The sequence below is a fragment of the Xyrauchen texanus genome, chromosome 11, assembly GCF_025860055.1.
Source record: "Xyrauchen texanus isolate HMW12.3.18 chromosome 11, RBS_HiC_50CHRs, whole genome shotgun sequence".
Classification (NCBI taxonomy): Eukaryota; Metazoa; Chordata; class Actinopteri; order Cypriniformes; family Catostomidae; genus Xyrauchen; species Xyrauchen texanus.
Genome location: NC_068286.1, coordinates 31,494,751 through 31,515,839, shown reverse-complemented (window position 1 = coordinate 31,515,839; position 21,089 = coordinate 31,494,751). Strand labels below are relative to the sequence as shown.

At 38.3% G+C, this 21,089-nt stretch overlaps 1 protein-coding gene across 2 annotated transcripts in view; it reads right to left on the bottom strand.

The window, feature by feature from the left end:
* The window catches only part of LOC127651443 (ras GTPase-activating protein 3-like), a 102,565-nt gene extending 84,400 nt beyond the window's left edge, over nucleotides 1-18,165 (bottom strand). For both annotated transcript variants that reach the window (XM_052137266.1, XM_052137267.1), the window contains exon 1: nucleotides 18,020-18,165. In XM_052137266.1, coding sequence (XP_051993226.1) covers nucleotides 18,020-18,074 — 55 coding nt within the window. In that variant the 5' untranslated portion in view covers nucleotides 18,075-18,165. The remainder of the gene's footprint in view (nucleotides 1-18,019) is intronic.
* Between the last annotated feature and the right edge of the window lie 2,924 nt (nucleotides 18,166-21,089).

Below are 21,089 nucleotides of genomic sequence, written 5' to 3'. Positions count from 1 at the left end.
TAGATTATGTCTCTCACAGTGGACATGCACCTACGATGACAATTTCAGACCCTCCATGATTTCTAAGTGGGAGAACTTGCAAAATAGCAGGGTGTTCAAATACTTATTTTCCTCACTGTATATATATATATATATATATATATATATATATATATATATATATATATATATATATATACACACTGGTGGCCAAAAGTTATAAATGTACAGATTTTGCTGTTTCGGAAGGAAATTGGTACTTTTATTCACCAAAGTGGCATTCATTTGATCATAATATTTAGTCAAGACATTAATAACGTGAAAAATTACTATTACAATAAATAGTACAAAAAAACATTTTCAGAACTTCTTAAACTACTTTAGAAGAGTTCTCATAAAAAAATCCTCCACATGCATTAATGACAGCTTTGCAGATCCTTTGCATTCTAGATGTCAGTTTGTCTAGATACTCATGTGACATTTCGCCACACGCTTCCTGTAACACTTTCCATAGGTGTGGCTGTCTTGTCGGACACTTCTCACACACCATACAGTCTAGCTGATCCCACAAAAGCTCAATGGGGTTAAGATCCATAGCACTGTTTTCCAATTATCTGTTGTCCAATGTCTGTGTTTCTTTGTTTTTCTGCTTCAAATGGGGCTTTTTCTTTGCAATTCTTCCCTGAGTCTTCTCTTAACTGTTGTTCATGAAACTGGTGTTGAACAGGTAGACGTCAATGAAGCTGTCAGCTGAGGACATGTGAGGCATCTATTTCTCAAACTAGAGACTCTGATGTACTTATCCTCTTGTTTAGTTGTACATCTGACCTTCCACATCTCTTTCTGTCCTTGTTAGAGCCAGTTGCCCTTTGTCTTTGAAGACTGTAGTGTACACCTTTGTATGAAATCTTCAGTCTTTTGGCAATTTCAAGCATTGTTTTCATTCCTCAAAAAAAATTATTGACTGATGAGTTTCTAGAGAAAGCTGTTTCTTTTTTGCCATTTTTGACCTAATATTGTTCTTAAGACATGTCAGTCTATTGAATACTGTGGCAACTCAAAAACAAACACAAAGACAATGTTAAGCTTCATTTAATGAACCAAATAGCTTTCAACTGTGATATAATGGCACGTGATTTTCTAGTACCAAATCATCAATTTAGCATGATTACTCAAGGATAAGGTGTTGGAGTGATGGCTGCTGGAAATGGGGGCGTGTCTAGATTTGATCAAAAATGACTTTTCGGTTGGGAGGACACGTGATGCCATGCAAGTAGCAGACGTGTGAGCGACAGTTCTAGGCAATTTGCTAGTTTTTTAATTATTTTCATGTTATAATTCAGTGAGATTCGATACACCCAGTTACATATTTGCTCTTTGAGGTAAACATGGCAAAGAAGTCAAAATCCTCAGACTCTGGAGACATTAAAAGACACTTACATGTTCAAGCTGAGGCCTCTGGCAGCACTGCGGACCGGGGACTTGATTTGGAAGGCACATCGGACAAAGAAATTCAGCGCCAACTGTCCAATATCCCGGTGATGCTGACAAAGGTTGTTGCTGACTTGGAGGATCTCGCTGTAATATGTCAATTGATTACGGCGATTAAAACAAAATTCTCTAAGTTGGTCACAAGAGTGGCAGATGTTGAGAAATGGATCGATTATCTGGAGTCAGCAGAAAGGGAATTATCCGCTAATCCACATGCGTCCAAAACATACTTGGAACACATTTTTGGAAAAACTGGAATATTTCGAAAATATGAGCTGAAGGAATAACATACAAATTGTTGGAATTCCTGAGCATGAAGAAGGCAGAGATATGGTGAAATTCCTTGATGAGCTCTTCTCGAGTCTGCTCGACATAACAGACCATAAACTGGAAATCGAGCAAGCTCACAGAGACCCGGCTCAAAGATCTGCTGAGGGAGACAGGCCCCGATCAATTCTGGCCAAATTTCTGAGATTATCGGATAAAGAGCTCGTGTTGCGCCAGGCGAGAAGCAAAGGAAAGCTTTCTTGGAAAAATCACAACATTTTCTTGTTCCCGGACTTTGCAAATTCGACAAGAGAGAAATGCGATCAGTTCAAGGAAAGAAACTCTTACAATAACGGAAGATCGCTTTTGCACTGATGTTTCCGGCCAAACTGAGAATAAACACCAAGGACGGCAGCAAAGTATTTACATGTCCCAAACTGGCACTCTCCTTCATAAATACATTGGAGTAAGTAATTTTATGTTTCTTATATTAGTGGACTGACTCGCTGTTCAGTGACTCGATTGTCTGAGGAAGCTGGGCATTTTTGGTTTCTTTTTGCGTTGGCTTCGCCTAGCGGCTGGAGTTTGTTTTGTGGAATGACACTTCCTTCAAGAAACCTTTGCATTCACGGAAGATCGCTCTTACACTGAAGTTCACGGCCAGATTGAGAATGGGCACTATGGATGACCGCCATCTACACACTCACATAAAGGAGGTTTTTTATCAAGTTGACAGGCTGAGTAAGTCATGGTGTATTTATTTGTATTTATTTTTTTGCACGGCCTCCAAGTGAGTTTGGCTCTTGAACATCCGAGGAACCGGGATGCCTGTTTTGTTTCTTTTTCTGCTGGTTCCACCTAGTGGTTGTATCTTGTTTTGTGGAATAACTCTGCTTCGGGACAGTTGTGGATGAATCTGTTCGTTCTTTGTGCTTATGCCTCCTGTTGGCTGGAGTTTGTTTTTGTTGAATATTTTTAAGGGACATAAAAGGCTACATGTTCTTTGTGTTTATTCTGCCTGTTGGCTGGGGTTGTTTTACAAAGTATTTTCTGTTATATTTTGCCTCACAAAATTTGTGCAGAAGCAATCCAACAGCAAAGATGTCACAGGGCTCCCGTAGGCGTACATGGACCTTTTGTGTTTAGAGGGATTGACACCGGTTGGCGCTGTCGTGTGCGGGATTAATGCGCATGTTTTCCTTTTTTCTGTTTGTTTTGTTCAGGGTTTGATTGTTGCACTAATGGGGAATGTGGTCTGTATAATCTTGCTTTTGACACAAAAATATATATTTTTTATTATTCAATATGTCAAATGTTAATATGAGTGTGTGGCAGAGCAGAACTACACACTGTCCCTTTAAGAATCCACCACCACCACCAACTAAAATGGCTGCTCATTAGAGTACCAGGTGTCATCAATAAAGGCAATCTATAAAGGTAACCAGGAACATGGTTGTGGAAAAAAAAAAAAAAAAAAGAAAGAAACCAGAGGTCAAAAAAAGAAACAAGAGAGATTTGAGAATGGCGTGAGCTGAAGTTTTGGTGTGCCAAGCTGTGAAAGGAGAAAGAAAGTTTGCTGCATTATACTTTGATGTGGATAAGGAACGTGATTGGAGAAGAGAGGAGACAACAAATTGACTAATTTGACAAGTGCTCATCACTAGAGAGTGAGGCTTGGATTTTTCATCAACCGTTGTATGCACTTCTTGAGTTAAAGTGGAGTGGCATGAGTTCATTTGATCTTCAAGCGCCGAAGAGCTCCATGGTCAAGGTGTGACGGTAAACATTTAAGGTCTAAAGTGGAAGCGCCATGTGTGTCCTTGATTCTTCTGACCTAACTTTATTCCTGTTTGTCGGACTCTCACTGTGCGTCCTGCAGTATTGCCCACAGTTGTCGTTCAGGTACATTACAAATGCTTCATGACCCAGCGTACACCTTTCACAAACACTCACTGCCTTAACTCTCTCACCTACACACACACAAACACCCACACTTGAATTATTGTTATATTTGTTCTGTTGGGATTTATGTATTTAATTATTTCTGGTATTTTGTTTGAGTCTTTGATCCCTTGCCTTTGTTTACTGATTTCTTTATTTAAATACACTTCTGCTTTGATACACTTTTTTTTATTGCATGTAATTGGTGGCTTTTAGAGCTATCTGGGGCAACGTATTCATTTTGACAGGCCTAAACCTGTCTGGCACCCAAATTTTGGCATTTCAAAGTAATTTTAATTTAGTACAGGGGCCGCCACCGTTACAAGTGTATCGTTTCTCTCCACATGGAATGTGAATGGGTTGGGGCACCACATAAATAGTAAGGTTATTTATTTTCTTAAGCATAAGAAATATGATAGTGTTTCTTCGAGAAACACATCTTTCCCTGCAGAAGCTGAAAAATTTTGTAAGATATGGGGTGGACATGTTTTCTTTAGTGCTGGCTCAAGAGCAGGGGAGTCATTATACTGATAAATAAATATTTACAATTCAAATGTTATAAACAGAGTAACAGTGTTGTTTATCTTTTTATTTTATATTTTTATCAATAAAAAAAGTGTGTGTGTGTGTGTGTGTGTGTGTGTGTGTGTGTGTGTGTGTGTGTGTGTGTGTGTGTGTCCGATTAATTAATCGCATATACAAATATTTGCTGAGAAAGCTCCTCATATAACAATAATTCAATATATAATTATACATAGTTATCTTTAAAAATTATATATTCTGATAATTAAAATGCATTACATTCTTGTGGCAGAAGAGTTAATCGTTGATAAGACGATACAAAAAACTGCTTTAGAATACAATGTATTGTTTACTACCATATTATTGAACATAAGCCAATCATTGGCATACAGTTCACAGCAATCCATTTCACAAGTGAATTGGTCAATCAGTTCCAGATTTATTATGAGGGCTTGTTTAAGGACCAGTCAATTTCAACAAGCTTCAGACAGATGCTAAAGCGTCATAAACATAAATTTTTAGGTCACTGTGTCAAGTTAAATATAGTTTAATACTTCTAACACATCTTGAGATCCCTTAGTTTGAATTTGCACTCCATCAAATGTTTTGAATGTAACTAATGTCTGTTTTGTGCTGTCTGGTTGTTTTGTTCACTGTATATAGCTGAAGTTTCACTTACTGCCCTCTGGAGTAAACCGGTGGTACTACAAGCTTGCATTTCTCAGGAATCACGTTACATGTTATTTTTAATAAAAATTAATCTCACTGAATTGTCGCGTTAAATCGACAGCCCTAATATATATATGTTCGCTTCGGACACTTTTTTTTTAAAAAAAGCAATGATGGTAAAAACGGCTGTTTTTACTTTTTGTTGCCAGTGAAAATTTTGGCAGGGCAAGTAAAAATCTGGAGCATTGGCCCAACTGGGCCAGTGGAACAAGCTCTTTAACATTAAACCTGCTGTGTTTTAATAAGTAAAAATATAATAGCCATACACAGTGCATTCGTGAATGGCACTGCTCTGTTGAGACACATGCATAGCACGTGCAGGCTGGTGAGGCACTCATGGTTATATTCAGTCCTCAGAGCTTGTGACTATACTCACGAACAACATCTCGGATGTCAATAATTCTCTAATATACATTTAGAATGGCTCCGCAGGAGCATTTTACCAGAATTTGAATAAGAAGCTAATTAAAGCACTAGCCTAAATACAGACACCTACAGCAATTCCTGGAGTGATCCGACTGTCAAAATAAAAGCCAGAGGGTTTTAAAATTAAAGATGCATAACTGAAATATATTATTTTTGTAGTTTAATACTAAGTCAAAAATAATAATTTATTATTTGTTTACAAATCACAAAATGTAATTTTGAAAAATAACTGTGAATGAAAAATGTATTGATATCTTTTGTATATCTGATATCCAAAAAAAAGAGATCTGAATAAAGTCCAGATACAAGATGAAAAGGTTTTGCAAAGAAAACTGCTGCTTTTCTACTGAAGACTGGAATTACTGTAAATTTTGCTACATTATCCAGTAGACTAGTAAAAGTTTTTCTTAATGGGCTATACATTTATATTGAAATAATGTGTAGTTAAAGGTTTGTGTTTCTTTACATATAAAAGAGTATCAGAGATTGAAGTATAGATATTTTAAGCTAATTCTGAAAAAAAACAAAAAACTTTTGTATCAGATCGTGATTGTGATCGGCCGATAATGAGATTTCAGATATCGGATTGGAAGAGAAAGGGATACACCGATACCACCCTATCTATTACCTGTCAGATATCACTCAAATGTGGCATGAAATATCACTCCTGTCTCTGTAACAGCCCTAGGCAGGGTAAATAGCAGGAGAAAAGATGTCCAAGGGCTGCATTCTGATCACCTGGCCACTCCATATATGCTTTTATGTTTTGGTACATTGTCATGTTCAAGCTCAGCAACTTTAAAGCTGAAGCGTCACTAACACCACCACCAAAGGGATTTGCAAACAAAACACAACTTTGCGAATACACAATCTAACAATCTACTAATGTATTACTTATTCTTGACTCTGAATGACCAAAAAACCTGCCTGGACACTATAACAGGCTTTCAGGTCTAATGTGTCTGATCATAATATGTGAAGTTTCCAATATCCTCAGATGTTGACAGCACTAGATCTACGTCTGTCACCTTCACTGACAGTCAAACTGTTATGCGTCAAAGATAAAAGACTCCTTTACAGTCACTCGAGTGAGATTGCGTGCCACGCTGAACTACTGTCAACAAACCGGCAGATCAAAACAGGAAGTGGGTCTAGAGTTTCAAATGGCATTTCCTTTGCAGGAGAGTGAAACCAAAGACAATGATGATGAATTCTGGAGTCGAGACATGGTGAGCGTCTGAACAGATGAAATGGATACTGATACAGAGAGAAAGAGTTTGAACCGTATTCGCTCTCCATTCAGAAAATTTCACATGCTGGTGCTAGATAGACATCTACAGATGTCTTACCTCAGCAAAGCCTTTAGAGACATAAAGACAGGTCAGGGAGAGACAAGTGAAGACTAGATTACTTTATCAGACCACAGATTTCAGAGTGTGAACATAATGGTGATGCCCCTATTTAGATCAACTCTACAGAAATGATTGTACTGAACCAAGTCATTTCACTCTTTACGCCTTCATTCTGCAAGATACCACATGATTAAGTACAGTTACAGTGGAAAAATGACAACATTATTGATATAGACTCTGTGCTGATGATGCCCAGAGCTACCAGTTAAAATGTGTAATTTCTTTGGGTAATAGCGCAGTAATCAGATCACTATAAGTTAGTGGTCGACGATATATCGGTTTTGCAGATTAATCCGCACGATAATGATTTCTGGAACTATCGGTTATCGGCAAAATCCACACGAAAATTTCCCCCCATTGTGTCTGGTGCTGGATTGGCTCGGAATGGTGCACTATACAGTATGAGAGTGACAAAAAACATGCAAGTCCTACCCAAATGTTTAAATAAAATGTATTGCCATCTATTTGTATTAGTTTATATCCAGTCACTTTTATGCTTTAGCCAGCTAAGTTGTATATATAAAGGTAGTGAGAGATTTGGGAAATGCAGTCAAGAGAAACGTATAAACAAATCAGAAACTCATCTGATTTTAATTAGTTTTTTATCCTCACAGTAACACGTATTTTTGTCATTTTTATTAGATAATCATCAAGTGATCGGTGTGTGTAAGTGGCGAGTTTCTTTGAGAATTTAAACGAGCGTAACAGCGCAAAATACAAACTAAAATATCACATTATAAGACATTGCAATTCACTAGTATGCCCTAGTTTCACATTAAAGACCCCTCACTAGAAGAGAAGTGATCAGCCACTTGAAGACGTGCAATAGCTCTGTGAATCACAAAATGCTGCATTAAATAAGGTTACCGGCTTGTCTTCCCAACTTAGTTATTGGTATCTGCAAAATCCTATATCGGTCGACCTGTACTATAAGTAATCCATTGGAAGTTTGACTTCATGAAGTGTGTAAACACTGTGGCACTTTCACAACACTGATCTGTTTGATTCAACTTCTTACTCAACCAATGGGGTACGTTTGTGGAGGAACTACCTTTTTGTTGACCAATGGCTGACAGGTTTCAGGTTTTATCATAATTATTAACTGATTATTAAAGTAATCAATGTATTGAAATCTCATTGTCAGACTGATGCATGTTGGCACCTCTAAAGCTTAATGAACTTGGGCCATATTTACCCCTATTTACAGTAAGCACTCCACTTTCTTCACCTGAATGAATGTGCAACAGGAAGAGAAACCACACAAACCATGTGAAGATATCAGGTGAACTTACTGAGCAAGTATCCACCATCAACACACTCCATAAACAACACTGATATTCCAAGAAGTGTCAAAAGCCAGAAGCTTCAGCCTTCTGACAATTTTCAAAACAGCGTCATGAGCAAGTATCCACCATCAACACACTCCATAAACTACACTGATATTCCAAGAAGAGTCAAAAGTCAGAAGCTTCAGCCTTCTGATGATTTTCAAAATATATTTATTAGTGGTAGACCGATATATTGTTTTTACATATTAATCAGGCTGATAGTGTTTTTTGGAATTATTGTTTAATAGCAAAAACAGACCCTGACCCTGTTTTTTTATTCCTCATCAATTAACCTTTTCTGGTGATACACCAAATCTTAATTTTCCTGGTTATTATTGGGATTCTGGTTCCAAATAAATTGCATTTAGGATGTTATTCACTTTGGAGCCTTAGTCTCTGAGCCTTCATTATAAGAAAAGCCTAAGAACATTTTTGTCATTCTATAAACCGATTAAAAAAAAAAAAAACTATGGTCCGATTAATTAGTTATCTGCATTTTCCACCACCTTAGTCATCAGTATCTGCAAAATCCACTATCAGTTGACCTCTAATATCAGAATGTATTTATTTGGCCTCAAATAGCTTTAGAAGGCTGATTATTTAAAATGAAAGAAGTGATCAGTACATCTAAACCGCTATTGTTGACAATTACATTTCAAACTTTTTAATGCACAAATTAAAACAATGTAAAGATCTGGTTAAAATACTGTTTTCCACACATTTCTTCACTAAATGAGCACAAGGAAGAATAGTATTTAATAATTTTCATTTCCATCTGCTACCATAACAATAGATAATAAACTAATTCTACTATTTGAAAAATGCCATGTGGTATGCAAATAAATCATTGAATTGAATGGTTTAAATTGAGCTACAAAAATGAATCAAACTTACCAACTCTAACGGTACTGTTGTCATGCAAAGGCCACGGACAGCCTTGTCTTTTCAATTGTTTACATTCAGCATATGTGTTTAGTATCGCTTTATTAAGTAATCTGTTCAAGCAATGATGAAAATAGATTTAGATGGTGAAAAATAACGTGAAGCCATGCGAGGAGCAGACGTGTGAGCGATGAGCTCTGTGCACTTTGATCGTTTTTAAATTATTTACTTGGTTGCAAAATGGAGTTGGTTACAAGAGTGGCAGATGTTGAGAAATAGATTGAATCTTTGATCTCGAAAATAGGAACCGCAGAACTAATGTACGGATTGTTGGAATTCCTAAGCATGAAGAAGGCAGACGAGGCATTCCTAGACGAGCTCTTCCCGAGTCTGCTCGACATAACAGGCCATAAGCTGGAAATCGAGCAAGCTCACAGAGTCCCGGCTCACAGATCTGCTGAGGGAGATAGGCCTCTATCAATTCTGGCCAAATTTCTGAGATCCTCCGATAAAGGTCTCGTGAAGCGAGGTGCAAAGGAAAGCTTTCTTGGAAGAATCACAATATTTTTTTGTTTCCGGATTTTGACAAGAGAGAAACGCGATCAATTCAAGGAGTGTAAGAAACTCTTGCATTAATGGAAGATCGCTTTTGCACTGATGTTTCCGGCCAAACTGAGAATGGAAATGAAGCATGGCCGCAAAGTATTTACATGTCCCAAACATGCACTGTCCTTCATAAATATTGAGTAAATATTTCTTATGTGAGTGGATTGACTCGCTGAACATACACTTGATTGTCTGAGGAAGCTGGGCATCATTTTTGTTTCTGTTTGTCTTGGTTCCGCCTAGCGGCTGGAGTTTGTTTTGTGGAATAACACTTCTCCTTCAAGATACTTTTGCATTGACGGAGGATTTTGCACTGGGGTTCCAGGCCAGATTGAGTGGATGCTGGGGATGGATGCAAAATATCTACATGCCCACACAAAGGATGTCTTTTATTAATTTGATGGACTGAGTAAGTCATGGTGTATTTTTTTATGTGGCCTCCAAGTGAATTTGACTCCTGACCATATGAGGAACAGGGACACCTGTTTTGTTTCTTTTTGTGCTGGTTCCGCCTATCGGTAGGAGTTTGATTTGTGGAATGGCACTGCTTCGGGACAGTTGTGGATGAATCTGTTCATTCCTTGTGCTTATGCCTCCTGTTGGCTTTAACTTCTCTCAAGAGAGTATGGGAGAAAGATTAAAACTTGGTATTGGAGTAGGGAGTGTGGGCTAGGATTCTTAAAAATATTAAGTGTGGTGCGTCTTATGCAATTTAAAAATTGTGCATAGATTTTATTGAAACCTCTCTAGATTGTGTTTAAGACAAAGCCTATACAGACCCTCCATCCAGTGATGCCAATCGTAGGATGGAGACATGGCCCATGATTTTTTGTGGTGTGTCGAGATCCAGAAATTCTGGTTGAAGGTTCAGAATATTGTGTGTGAGGTGGTAGGCACTCTGGTTTCGTTTTGCACCAGACTGTGTTCTGGCCGATGGGGGCGGTCATCGATGTTGGGGATAGTCATATAGAGAACTGGGTTCTGACCTGTGTGATTATTGCCTGGCAGGTTATTTTGAGGGGTTGGAGGTCAGCTGGTGTGCCCCCATATCCGGAGTGGTGCACGAAGATAGGGAGGGTGGCAGCTTATGGGGAGGTGTCATTGGGAAGATGGGATGACTTGGATTTGTTTGTCCAGAAATGGGGCAGGTATTTGGAGATTTTAGAGGGCTCTCGGATGGGACGTGGAGAGAGTAGTGTAGTATATATATATGTAGTATATGTATGTATGTATGTATGTATGTATGTATGTATGTATGTATGTTTTTCTTTTCTTTGTTATTTTAAGATTTAATTAAAAAAATAAATTACAAAAAAAAAATTATGTTATATATTAATTAAATGCAACTATGTAATAAACCAACTTTGATCATATGGATGACCATATATGTCAGTCACCACCGAAGACCATTTTTGACCCATGAAAAACACTTTCTCCCAGCCATAACTAGTAGGGAATGTACAATTAATTTGAAAAGAAAACATTCTGAACGTTTGGTTCAAGTTTGGCAGATAAGAGCAACACAAAAGAAGGAAATTGCCTCACTCATTTATTTAAATAAAGGTTTACTAACTATACCTGGATTTTCTCTAAATACTTCAAAACCACTGTAAGATTCAACAGTATTCCTGGAAAACAAGCTCAATCGCTTCACAGGGAACTGAGTCATGACTAGTCCTCTTGGGGATAAAAAATGTCTGTGACAACACTTCCTCGTCATTAGAGTGTGAGAGTGGTGTGTCATAAGAGGTCACGCCCTCAGTTGAAGTTTGGATACTCTAGCAGCGTGCTATCAGAAGCCCCAATATACCCACAGAACTCTGAACCCCTTGTATAATGACCTCTGACCTCCCTCAAACCCACCCCTGCGACTGTTTCTTAATCCGACATTGGTGCAAATCAAGTCCTGACAAACCACTGCACCACACCTCTACATGTCTCTACCTCACAGACCCTCGCTGGTAGACATGTGACCACAGACTGCAGTCCAACACCAAAATGCACAAACAACAGACGCTCTGACAGGCCTAAAGATAGAAACCTTAAAGTCAACATAAAACAGAATTCACAAGCCATTTTACTTCTGTTATCTATTTACGCAGTGAAACAGGATATTCATTAAGAAAATAATGAAGGATGTGACTTGATTCTATCCACCTAGAATGGATTGGATGGTGAAAAGTGCTGTTTCATTCCAGAAGTTTGCCTTCCAGAGCATCTCCACATATCCCAATGTTAAGGCTTTGTTCTCAAATTAATCACAATCACTATTTGCTTCAACTGACATAACCTGTCTTACATTTACATTAAACTGTTCACAATAAAGACCAATAAAAACTATGAATGTGTGTTGAGAAAGTCGATAGTTCATTTTGATTTCATGTTGATTTTAAAGCTAAATGAAACAAGGAAATAGTAACACAAAATTTGGCTTCTGCCTGTGACAAAATCAATGTACGTCTGGTTTGCATTAGCACACTGCTTCCCAGGAATATGAAAAAAAAACAAGCTTTGTAGATCATTCAGCCAAAGTTTCCTGTTTCCTCTTTGCTCTCTCCACCAGAAGCTGACCTCTGAAAGCCCGTCAGCATTTCCTCTAGGCACGTGCTTTGTCAGGAAGTCTGTGGCATAACTCCATATATGTAGCCAAATGAGCAGGGAGCCTCCAATTCCTTGAGGAAAGGTAGATACATCGACCCTAGATTGGTCTACTAATCGTGACACCATTGTTCAATAACAATCCACAAACACCCATAATACCACAAGAGATGGTATTCAACAAAGATGTTGAAATAAAAATAATGCAAAGACATGACTACTGTTCTTGTATCATCGTTATTGGTTAACATGTCAGGAAAAATTTGGTTATTTTTAGGAATTAGAAAACTAACATTTTGCATGCAGTAAACGGTGTTCTGCCAACAATTTCTTAAAAAAATAGTAGCCAATTTGAAACAGTATGCATTCGTGATAAACACTTCAAACAGTAGTATTCTACAATATTATCAAATTAGTTCATTGCATTACATGCAGTGTTTCTAGTTAAATACAAGTTCAACTCAACTAACAGCAATTGTGGCATAATGTTGATTTTTACATCATTCAAGATAGCCAGCTAATATACTGTACATTCAAAATATTGTCATTTTCTATATTAAACATTCAAAGAATCAAAATCAAATCAACAGGTTTTTTTTTCTATTTATTTTCCATTTATAAAAAAAATCAAGAAAATTTTGTTTATTATAGAAAATCAATAATTTCACAACTTCTATAGATTAAAGTTCTATCAAATACCAGAAAACCCCATTATTACAATAATTGTCACATTTAGCTTGGTCAATCTTTATTGGAGTGAAATAACGCAAGTTGATGTTTTCTGTATGCCATTAACTCGTGATTCAAGAGAATTCTTTCAAAAGAGAAAATCACTCAGAAAAATGTTTGTTATTAATATTTTGTGTTAATTCTTACAATAATAAATAAAAGAAAAACATATAACGAAACGCAAGTGCCTACAACCTCAGATACAAAATTCTGAACATTCAACCAACATTTCTGGATCTCAACACACCACCAAAATACATGGGCCATGTCTCCATCCTCTGTGTCTTTAAGACCAAGCCTATACAGTCTAGAGGGGGTCCAATAAAATCTAATGCAATTTTTAATTGCATAAGACACACCCTTGCATCTCTTGATGCAGACTTAACATTTTTAAGAATCCTAGCACACATTCCCTCCTCCAATAACAAGTTGAAATCTTTCTCCCATAATCTCTTGAGAGAAGTTAAAGCTCTGTCCCCAGATGCTGAATTAACAGGGAGTAATACACTGATGCCTCCTGAACTTTTCCAAAAGCAGTAATCACCTCTCCCAGAGTATCTGCCATTTAGGTGGGTGTATGCTACTCCCAAAAACAGTACAAAGCAGGTGGCGCAGTTGTAAATACTTACAACTTTAAAACTGAGATCTATGAATCCCAAAATTTGAACCAAATATTCAAACGATCTCAACACTGCACTCTCATATAGGTCACCGAGTGTAGTAACTCCCCTCACAATCCACTCTGACCAGAAGAAAGGGGACATACCAATACTCAATCTTGGGTTCTGCCTTGAGGCAACGTTTAAATAAATGTCCAATTTAAACATTCTGGACACTTTTGTCCATATCGAGTGTAAAGGTGAAATAACGGGGTGTAACTTGCCCGATTAGTTTGATAGAAATGCTTTGCAATGGCGTAATAGGGACAAGAATTTCCTGTTCAATACCAAACCAGGGAGGGGCTCTCTCAGGTGGAAGTGACCATTGAGCCAAATATCTGAGACTGAACGCATAGTAATAAAACATAATCTTGGGTAGGCCTAGCCCACCTTTGTCAATCGGCCATTGTAATTTATTAAAATATAATCTGGGATGTTTACCATTCCAAATGAAGGACTTCACTATGCTATAATATTGCTTGAAATAAGAAATAAGAAGCTTCGGCTTTAGACCAATTAACTTTGTATCCTGAGAACTTGGAAAAGGAATGAATAATTCTGTGGAGGCAAGGCATAGATCTAGTAGGGTCAGAGACAAATAATTAAAAAAGATCTGTAAAGCAGAAGCTCATGCACCACGCCTCCCACCGTCACCCCTGGAAAATCATCCTTCTTTCTTATCGCGGCTTTCTTACTGCTGCTTGCAGTTCCAAGGCAAGACTTCCCATTAATGGGAAAAGAGGGCAACACTGCCAACCAATAAATGTACTCCCAAACCCATACATTTCCAAAATGTTAAAAAGATAATCCCATTCTACCATATCAAATGCCATTTCGGCATCGAGTGAGATGGCAGCGATCGGAGATTGATCATTTGCCACTGACCACATGACATTGATGAAACAACTAATGTTATCAGAAGAGCTGCGGCCCCGAATAAACCCCACCTGGTCTATATGTATAAGAGATGTCATAACTTTACTTAATCAGTTAGCCAAGATTTTTACATCTAGATGAATCAGGGAAATTGGATGGTAACTTTTACACTGACTTGGATCTTTGTCCTTTTTAAGAATCAAACTGATCTGGGCTTGTGTCATAGTTGGGGGAAGCTTTCCATTCTTTAATGATTCTGTATACCTCCCTGTAACGCTGTCTTAGGTGTCTCACAGTATGCATTTTGTAATTTATTGCCCTGGCCACATCTGCAGTCCTCATGCCTCCATGCAGCATGCCTAAGGCATGTTCATGCAGATGAACAGGGACCCAGGGAATCTTTTTTAGAGTAAGTAGAAAGGTCTCTTTAGTGTCCTAAGTTTTTATAACTGTGACCTTAATTGCCTACCGTCTGTAAGCTGTTAGTGTCTTAACGACCGTTCAACAGGTGCATGTTCTGTCATTGTTTGTGGTTCATTGAACAAGCATGGAAAATATTGTTTAAACCATTTACAATAAAGATTTGTAAAGTTATTTGGATTTTTACAAAATTATCTTTAAAATACAGTGTCCTGAAAAAGGGACTTTTTTTTTTTGCTGAGTTTATAATTTAATAATAATTTACATAAATATAAAGTATACAAATAAATATTACTTCAGATTTGTTCACTTATTCGTTTGGTAACCATTTTTTAAAATCACACTTTTACATCATAGGTGGCAACAAATCAACATATTTATTGATAAAGTACAGAGACGTACACGACCAAAACAAGTCTAATTATACAGCATTAAAATCAGAGTGTCTACTTAGAGACTTTAGCAGTGTTTAAATATCATAAGTGTTTTCCCCACAAATGGCAACAAAGAATATTATTTTGTGAACTGCTGTGCATGACCATCAAGTTATAAAAAAGACAATATAGCCTAAAAATAATTACAGGTTTTATTTACATCCTGATGTCATTGTAATGTCATTAATCACATATATACTCTTAATTAATCCAGACCCCTTTCTCTCCTTGTTAAATGAGATTACCGAACTAAACGAGCGACATGGCTCCTCTCCTTCAATCGGTCATAATAAGATGCTGGTCCTCGCTACTTTGTTAATTTAATGAGTAAATGGGGTGTATTCGTTCAATAGGTTAAACCAATGATATGCTTCCTTCACAGCCCACACACCAATGCTATTGGCTCGTGCTTTAGTCAGTCTTTACAGGCAACACAAGCCACCAAAGCTCTTTGCTGAAGCACCCTTAAACAAGACCACAAACAAGAGTTTACTCAAAAATCACATTTGTTTCCTCTCGCTGTTTACTCGTGGAAATACAGTAACTACTTCTCCAAAACATCTGAAACTCTGTGAAATAATAGTGAAGCAATCAGGGCTAAAAATTCAAAATAGCCGCAGAGAGACGTTACGTTATCTGATGATGTTAGGCAACAAAACTCAAAATCAGGACTTTAGGACATAATAGTGCCAGGTGGTATTCTGTGAATTACCATTTCAATGTCTGCACTATACCACAACAGTTTTGTTGCATTTCTAATTGTGATGACAGAGGTGGCTGTATGGTACTTTGTAATACCATGGTAAATTATTGTAAGAGTCAGTGAATTCTAACACATTAAGTTAAACCGATGTGCTGATGTCAGTCTTGAGAGATTTCAATACAAACTGTTTGCATCATTTAATATAAAATGTACCCAACTGTACTCTGGTACATTTGGAAATGAAGAGCTTCACGCTCAAAGAGAAACACATGCCATGTCAATGCGCGCTCCCACTGCTGAAGCACGTTTACTGTGGCATACAGAGATTAGACCTTCAGAGATGTGTGTGCTTGCATGCTGCTTTAAACTGAGCAAAAATAAGACCTGAATGACAACTGACACACAACACACCCACACACTGAATGATTTTATAAATGTATGCAGATACCTGTGTATACCTCACATTAAGAAAAGAAGACAACAATATCAAACACAGATAGAAACAAAGGTATACCAAAAATGATAATGGTATTACCATGTTTTTGTTCCAGAAATTATCCATGGTAACTGTTTTACAGATTAATCTGTGCCGATTGTTGTCTTTTGGAACTATCGATTATTGGCAAAAAATGATGACGATAGTTGCAATTGCTTTTTTTTTTATTATTCCATATTCCTCTGTGGCCGGCGCTGGAGGATTATATGAATATACTGTATATATGTATAAATACTCAAATATAGGGCATTGTAACTGAGCCAAGTCTCTGCCATTTCAAAATAATTAAGTGTACTATTTCTTGCTTGTTCTATCTTCTGCAATATGCTTCAAATCAGAATTTTTTTTTCTGGTTATTATTGGAAATTTGGTTGCACAATAAGCTGTATCTGGGATTTTATAATTTTGGACTTTTGTAGCCTCTTGGTCTGTGCCTATCATAGTAAAGAAAGACAAAAAAAAAAATTTCGATTTTAAAAACTATTGGCCAATTAATCAGTTATCGGCCTTTTCCACCACTTCAGATAAAGGTATTGGCAAAATCCACAATCGGTCGACCTATATTTTATAGACATGTCCCGCAAGGTAAACACATAAATATCATAGAATTGGCATATTTTAAGATCTTGGAGTACCATTTAAATGCCATAGCATATAAATATATTAATCGTTCAGTACATATAAGTACAGTGGTATTACCTTCTTATATCATCACTGTATCAAGAAACCACCAAAGTAGCATTATGCAAAACAAATATACAGATTAAGTCATGTCAATAAAGCACACTCAAACTGAAATAGAAATAGACAAACAGACAGCATGTTCTCTCGCTATGTCTCACTGTTATTTCACGTTTACTTCAGGCAATCCAGTAGCAATTACACCCACTGACAAACCACATGCCAACAGTCAGAATGAAAATAGACAAACTGTTCTATACCTATGAAGGTCTGTCCAAAAAGAAAAGCACATGCACTCTTCTTCAGTCGGGCAGAATGATGTTAGCAGCGTGTTTCATTTGTTGCAAAGCCTGTTTAAATGATTTCAGATGCAGAACACCCGAAAAACAACAACAACGTCATTTATGAGTCTAGAGCTTAAACATTTGTCTGCTTTTTCTAAACATCCACAGCTGGATTGTGCAGTCAATGCACATCTGTCCAACACTATCACTAATCTCTGCCTATATGAGCACATTGAGTCTGACTATGAATTTGTATAGGAATGCAGAAGATAAAGTGTTTTCATGCAGCTGGATTTACAGCTATTTCAGCCATGACTTCCAAATAATGCAGCACAGCTGCGGCGCCAATCGTACGAATATATCGGATAAATTTTTTTTTTCTGTAATAAACTGTGCCTCTAGACAAACAGCTAAATAAGAATAATACGCCGTAATAGCACATTCAGTCTCGTATTTCTCTATAGAGCGCGCATATTATCACAATAGCCGTTCCAGTCAGAATATGGAAAGTGTTCTCCTGCAAAAACACTCGCTTTCCTCGCGATGCAGAACTCACCGATTTTTATTTTGACACTCTGGAAAACCCGAAGACCTTCCTCTTCGACCGCCATGCTCGCAGTCCACGGTCTTTCCCGTTGTCTCGTTTACTATCCGCCACTGTACGCGGTCTCTCCCTCGCTCTATTCCTGCGTGGACGGTGACTCACCGGACTGACCAGAGCGCCGCGAACGCACAGCTCAAACGCGAACGTTTCTTAAGAGGGAGGGGTCTAGAAGAATTTCTCATCTGCTGATTGGATAGCAGCCATGTTGCTTTATAAAACGGGCGGGGTCTGTTGCCATACACCCACATCTACATCTAGAGAGACGCGACGCCAACGAGATTGCAAAACTGTCCACTCTGTTATTTTTTTTATTTATTTTTTTTCCTTATTATTTTTGCGTGCGTCGAACAAACAAGCGTTTTTTGCATTGCAAAATTTTTGCTGTCCTTATCTAGTTAGTAAACTATAATCTTATCTGGGATGACTGCCCTCATTAAAGAAGAAAATCAACTCCATTTATGTAAAAGTCAATTTCTGACGCTGATGTCCATATATGAATATATGCATAAAATTTGAGTTTATATTATTTGTGCATAAATTTACATATTCCACTAGTATTGGGAAAATGCATGTAGTTTCATTACAAAATTTAAATAAATATAAAACCCTAAATATTCTAATTTGGTTATGAAATTGAAATGCATAAATCTTTAAATAAAATTGGCTAAATAGTTTTTGATTGTATATGTATCATATATATATATATATATATACACACACACACTCACCTAAAGGATTATTAGGAACACCTGTTCAATTTCTTATTAATGCAATTATCTAATCAACCAATCACATGGCAGTTGCGTCAATGCATTTAGGGGTGTGGTCCTGGTCAAGACAATCTCCTGAACTCCAAATTGAATGTCAGAATGGGAAAGAAAGGTGATTTAAGCAATTTTGAGCGTGGCATGGTTGTTGGTGCCAGATGGGCCGGTCTGAGTATTTCACAATCTGCTCAGTTACTGGGATTTTCACGCACAACCATTTCTAGGGTTTACAAAGAATGGTGTGAAAAGGAAAAACATCCAGTATGCGGCAGTCCTGTGGGCTGAAAATGCCTTGTTGATGCTAGAGGTCAGAGGAGAATGGGCCGACTGATTCAAGCTGATAGAAGAGCAACTTTGCCTGAAATAACCACTCATTACTACCGAGGTATGCAGCAAAGCATTTGTGAAGCCACAACACGCACAACCTTGAGGCGGATGGGCTACAACAGCAGAAGACCCCACCGGGTACCACTCATCTCCACTACAAATAGGAAAAAGAGGCTACAATTTGCAAGAGCTCACCAAAATTGGACAGTTGAAGACTGGAAAAATGTTGCCTGGTCTGATGAGTCTCGATTTCTGTTGAGACATTCAGATGGTAGAGTCAGAATTTGGCATAAACAGAATGAGAACATGGATCCATCATGCCTTGTTACCATTGTGCAGGCTGGTGGTGGTGGTGTAATGGTGTGGGGATGTTTTCTTGGCACACTTTAGGCCCCTTAGTGCCAATTGGGCATCGTTTAAATGCCACGGCCTACCTGAGCATTGTTTCTGACCATGTCCATCCCTTTATGGCCACCATGTACCCATCCTCTGATGGCTACTTCCAGCAGGATAATGCACCATGTCACAAAGCTCGAATAATTTCAAATTGGTTTCTTGAACATGACAATGAGTTCACTGTACTAAAATGGCCCCCACAGTCACCAGATCTCAACCCAATAGAGCATCTTTGGGATGTGGTGGAGCGGAACTTCGTGCCCTGGATGTGCATCCCACAAATCTCCATCAACTGCAAGATGCTATCCTATCAATATGGGCCAACATTTCTAAAGAATGCTTTCAGCACCTTGTTGAATCAATGCCACGTAGAATTAAGGCAGTTCTGAAGACGAAAGGGGGTCAAACACAGTATTAGTATGGTGTTCCTAATAATCCTTTAGGTGAGTGTGTGTATATATATATATATATATATATATATATATATAACTCAGCAAACTTAACATGTGTAAATACTTGTATGAACATAAAAAGATTAAACAACTACATTTATGCATTTGGCAGACACTTTTATCCAAAGTGACTTACAGTGCACTTATTTCAGGGACAATCCCCCCAGAGCAACCTGGAGTTAAGGGCCTTGCTCAAGGGCCCAACAGTGGCATCTTGGTGGTGCTGGGGCTTGAACCCCCGACGTTCTGGTCAGTAACCCTGAGCCTCAACTACTGAGCCACCACTGCCCACAACTAACACATAAACTGAACAAGATTCAAAGACATGTGACTAACAGAAATTGAATAATGTAAAAATTCTAAAGTAATCATCAGGATCTGGTGTGGCCACCAGCTGCATTAAGTACTGCAGTGCATCTCCTCCTCATGGACTGCACCAGATTTGCCAGTTCTTGCTGTGAGATGTTACCCCACTCTTCCACCAAGGCATTTGGAAGTTCCCGGACATTTCTGTGGGGAATGGCCCTAGCCATCATCTTACGATCCAACAGGTCCCAGACGTGCTCAATAGTATTGAGATACGGGCTCTTCGCTGGCCATGGCAGAACACACATTTATGCTGGAGGGTCATGTCAGGATGAGCCTGCGGGAAGGGTGCCACAAGAGGGAGGAGGATGTCTTCCCTGTAACGCACAGCATTGAGATTGCCTGCAATGACAACAAGCTCAGTCCGATGATGCTGTGACACACCGCCGCAGACCATTACAGACACTCCACCTCCAATTCGATCCCGCTACAGAGTACAGGCCTGGGTGTAGCGCTCATTCCTTCGAAGATAAATGCGAGTCCAACTATCACCCCTGGGGAGACAAAACCACGAATCGTCAGTGAAGAGCACTTTTTGCCAGTCCAGTCTGTTCCAGCGAAGGTGGGTTTGTGCCCATAGGTGACATTGTTGCCGGTGATGTCTGGTATGGATCTGGCTTACAACAGGCCGACAAGCCCTCAGTCCAGCCTCTCTCAGCATATTGCGGACAGTCTGAGCACTGATGGAGGGATTGTGAATTCCTGGTGTAACTC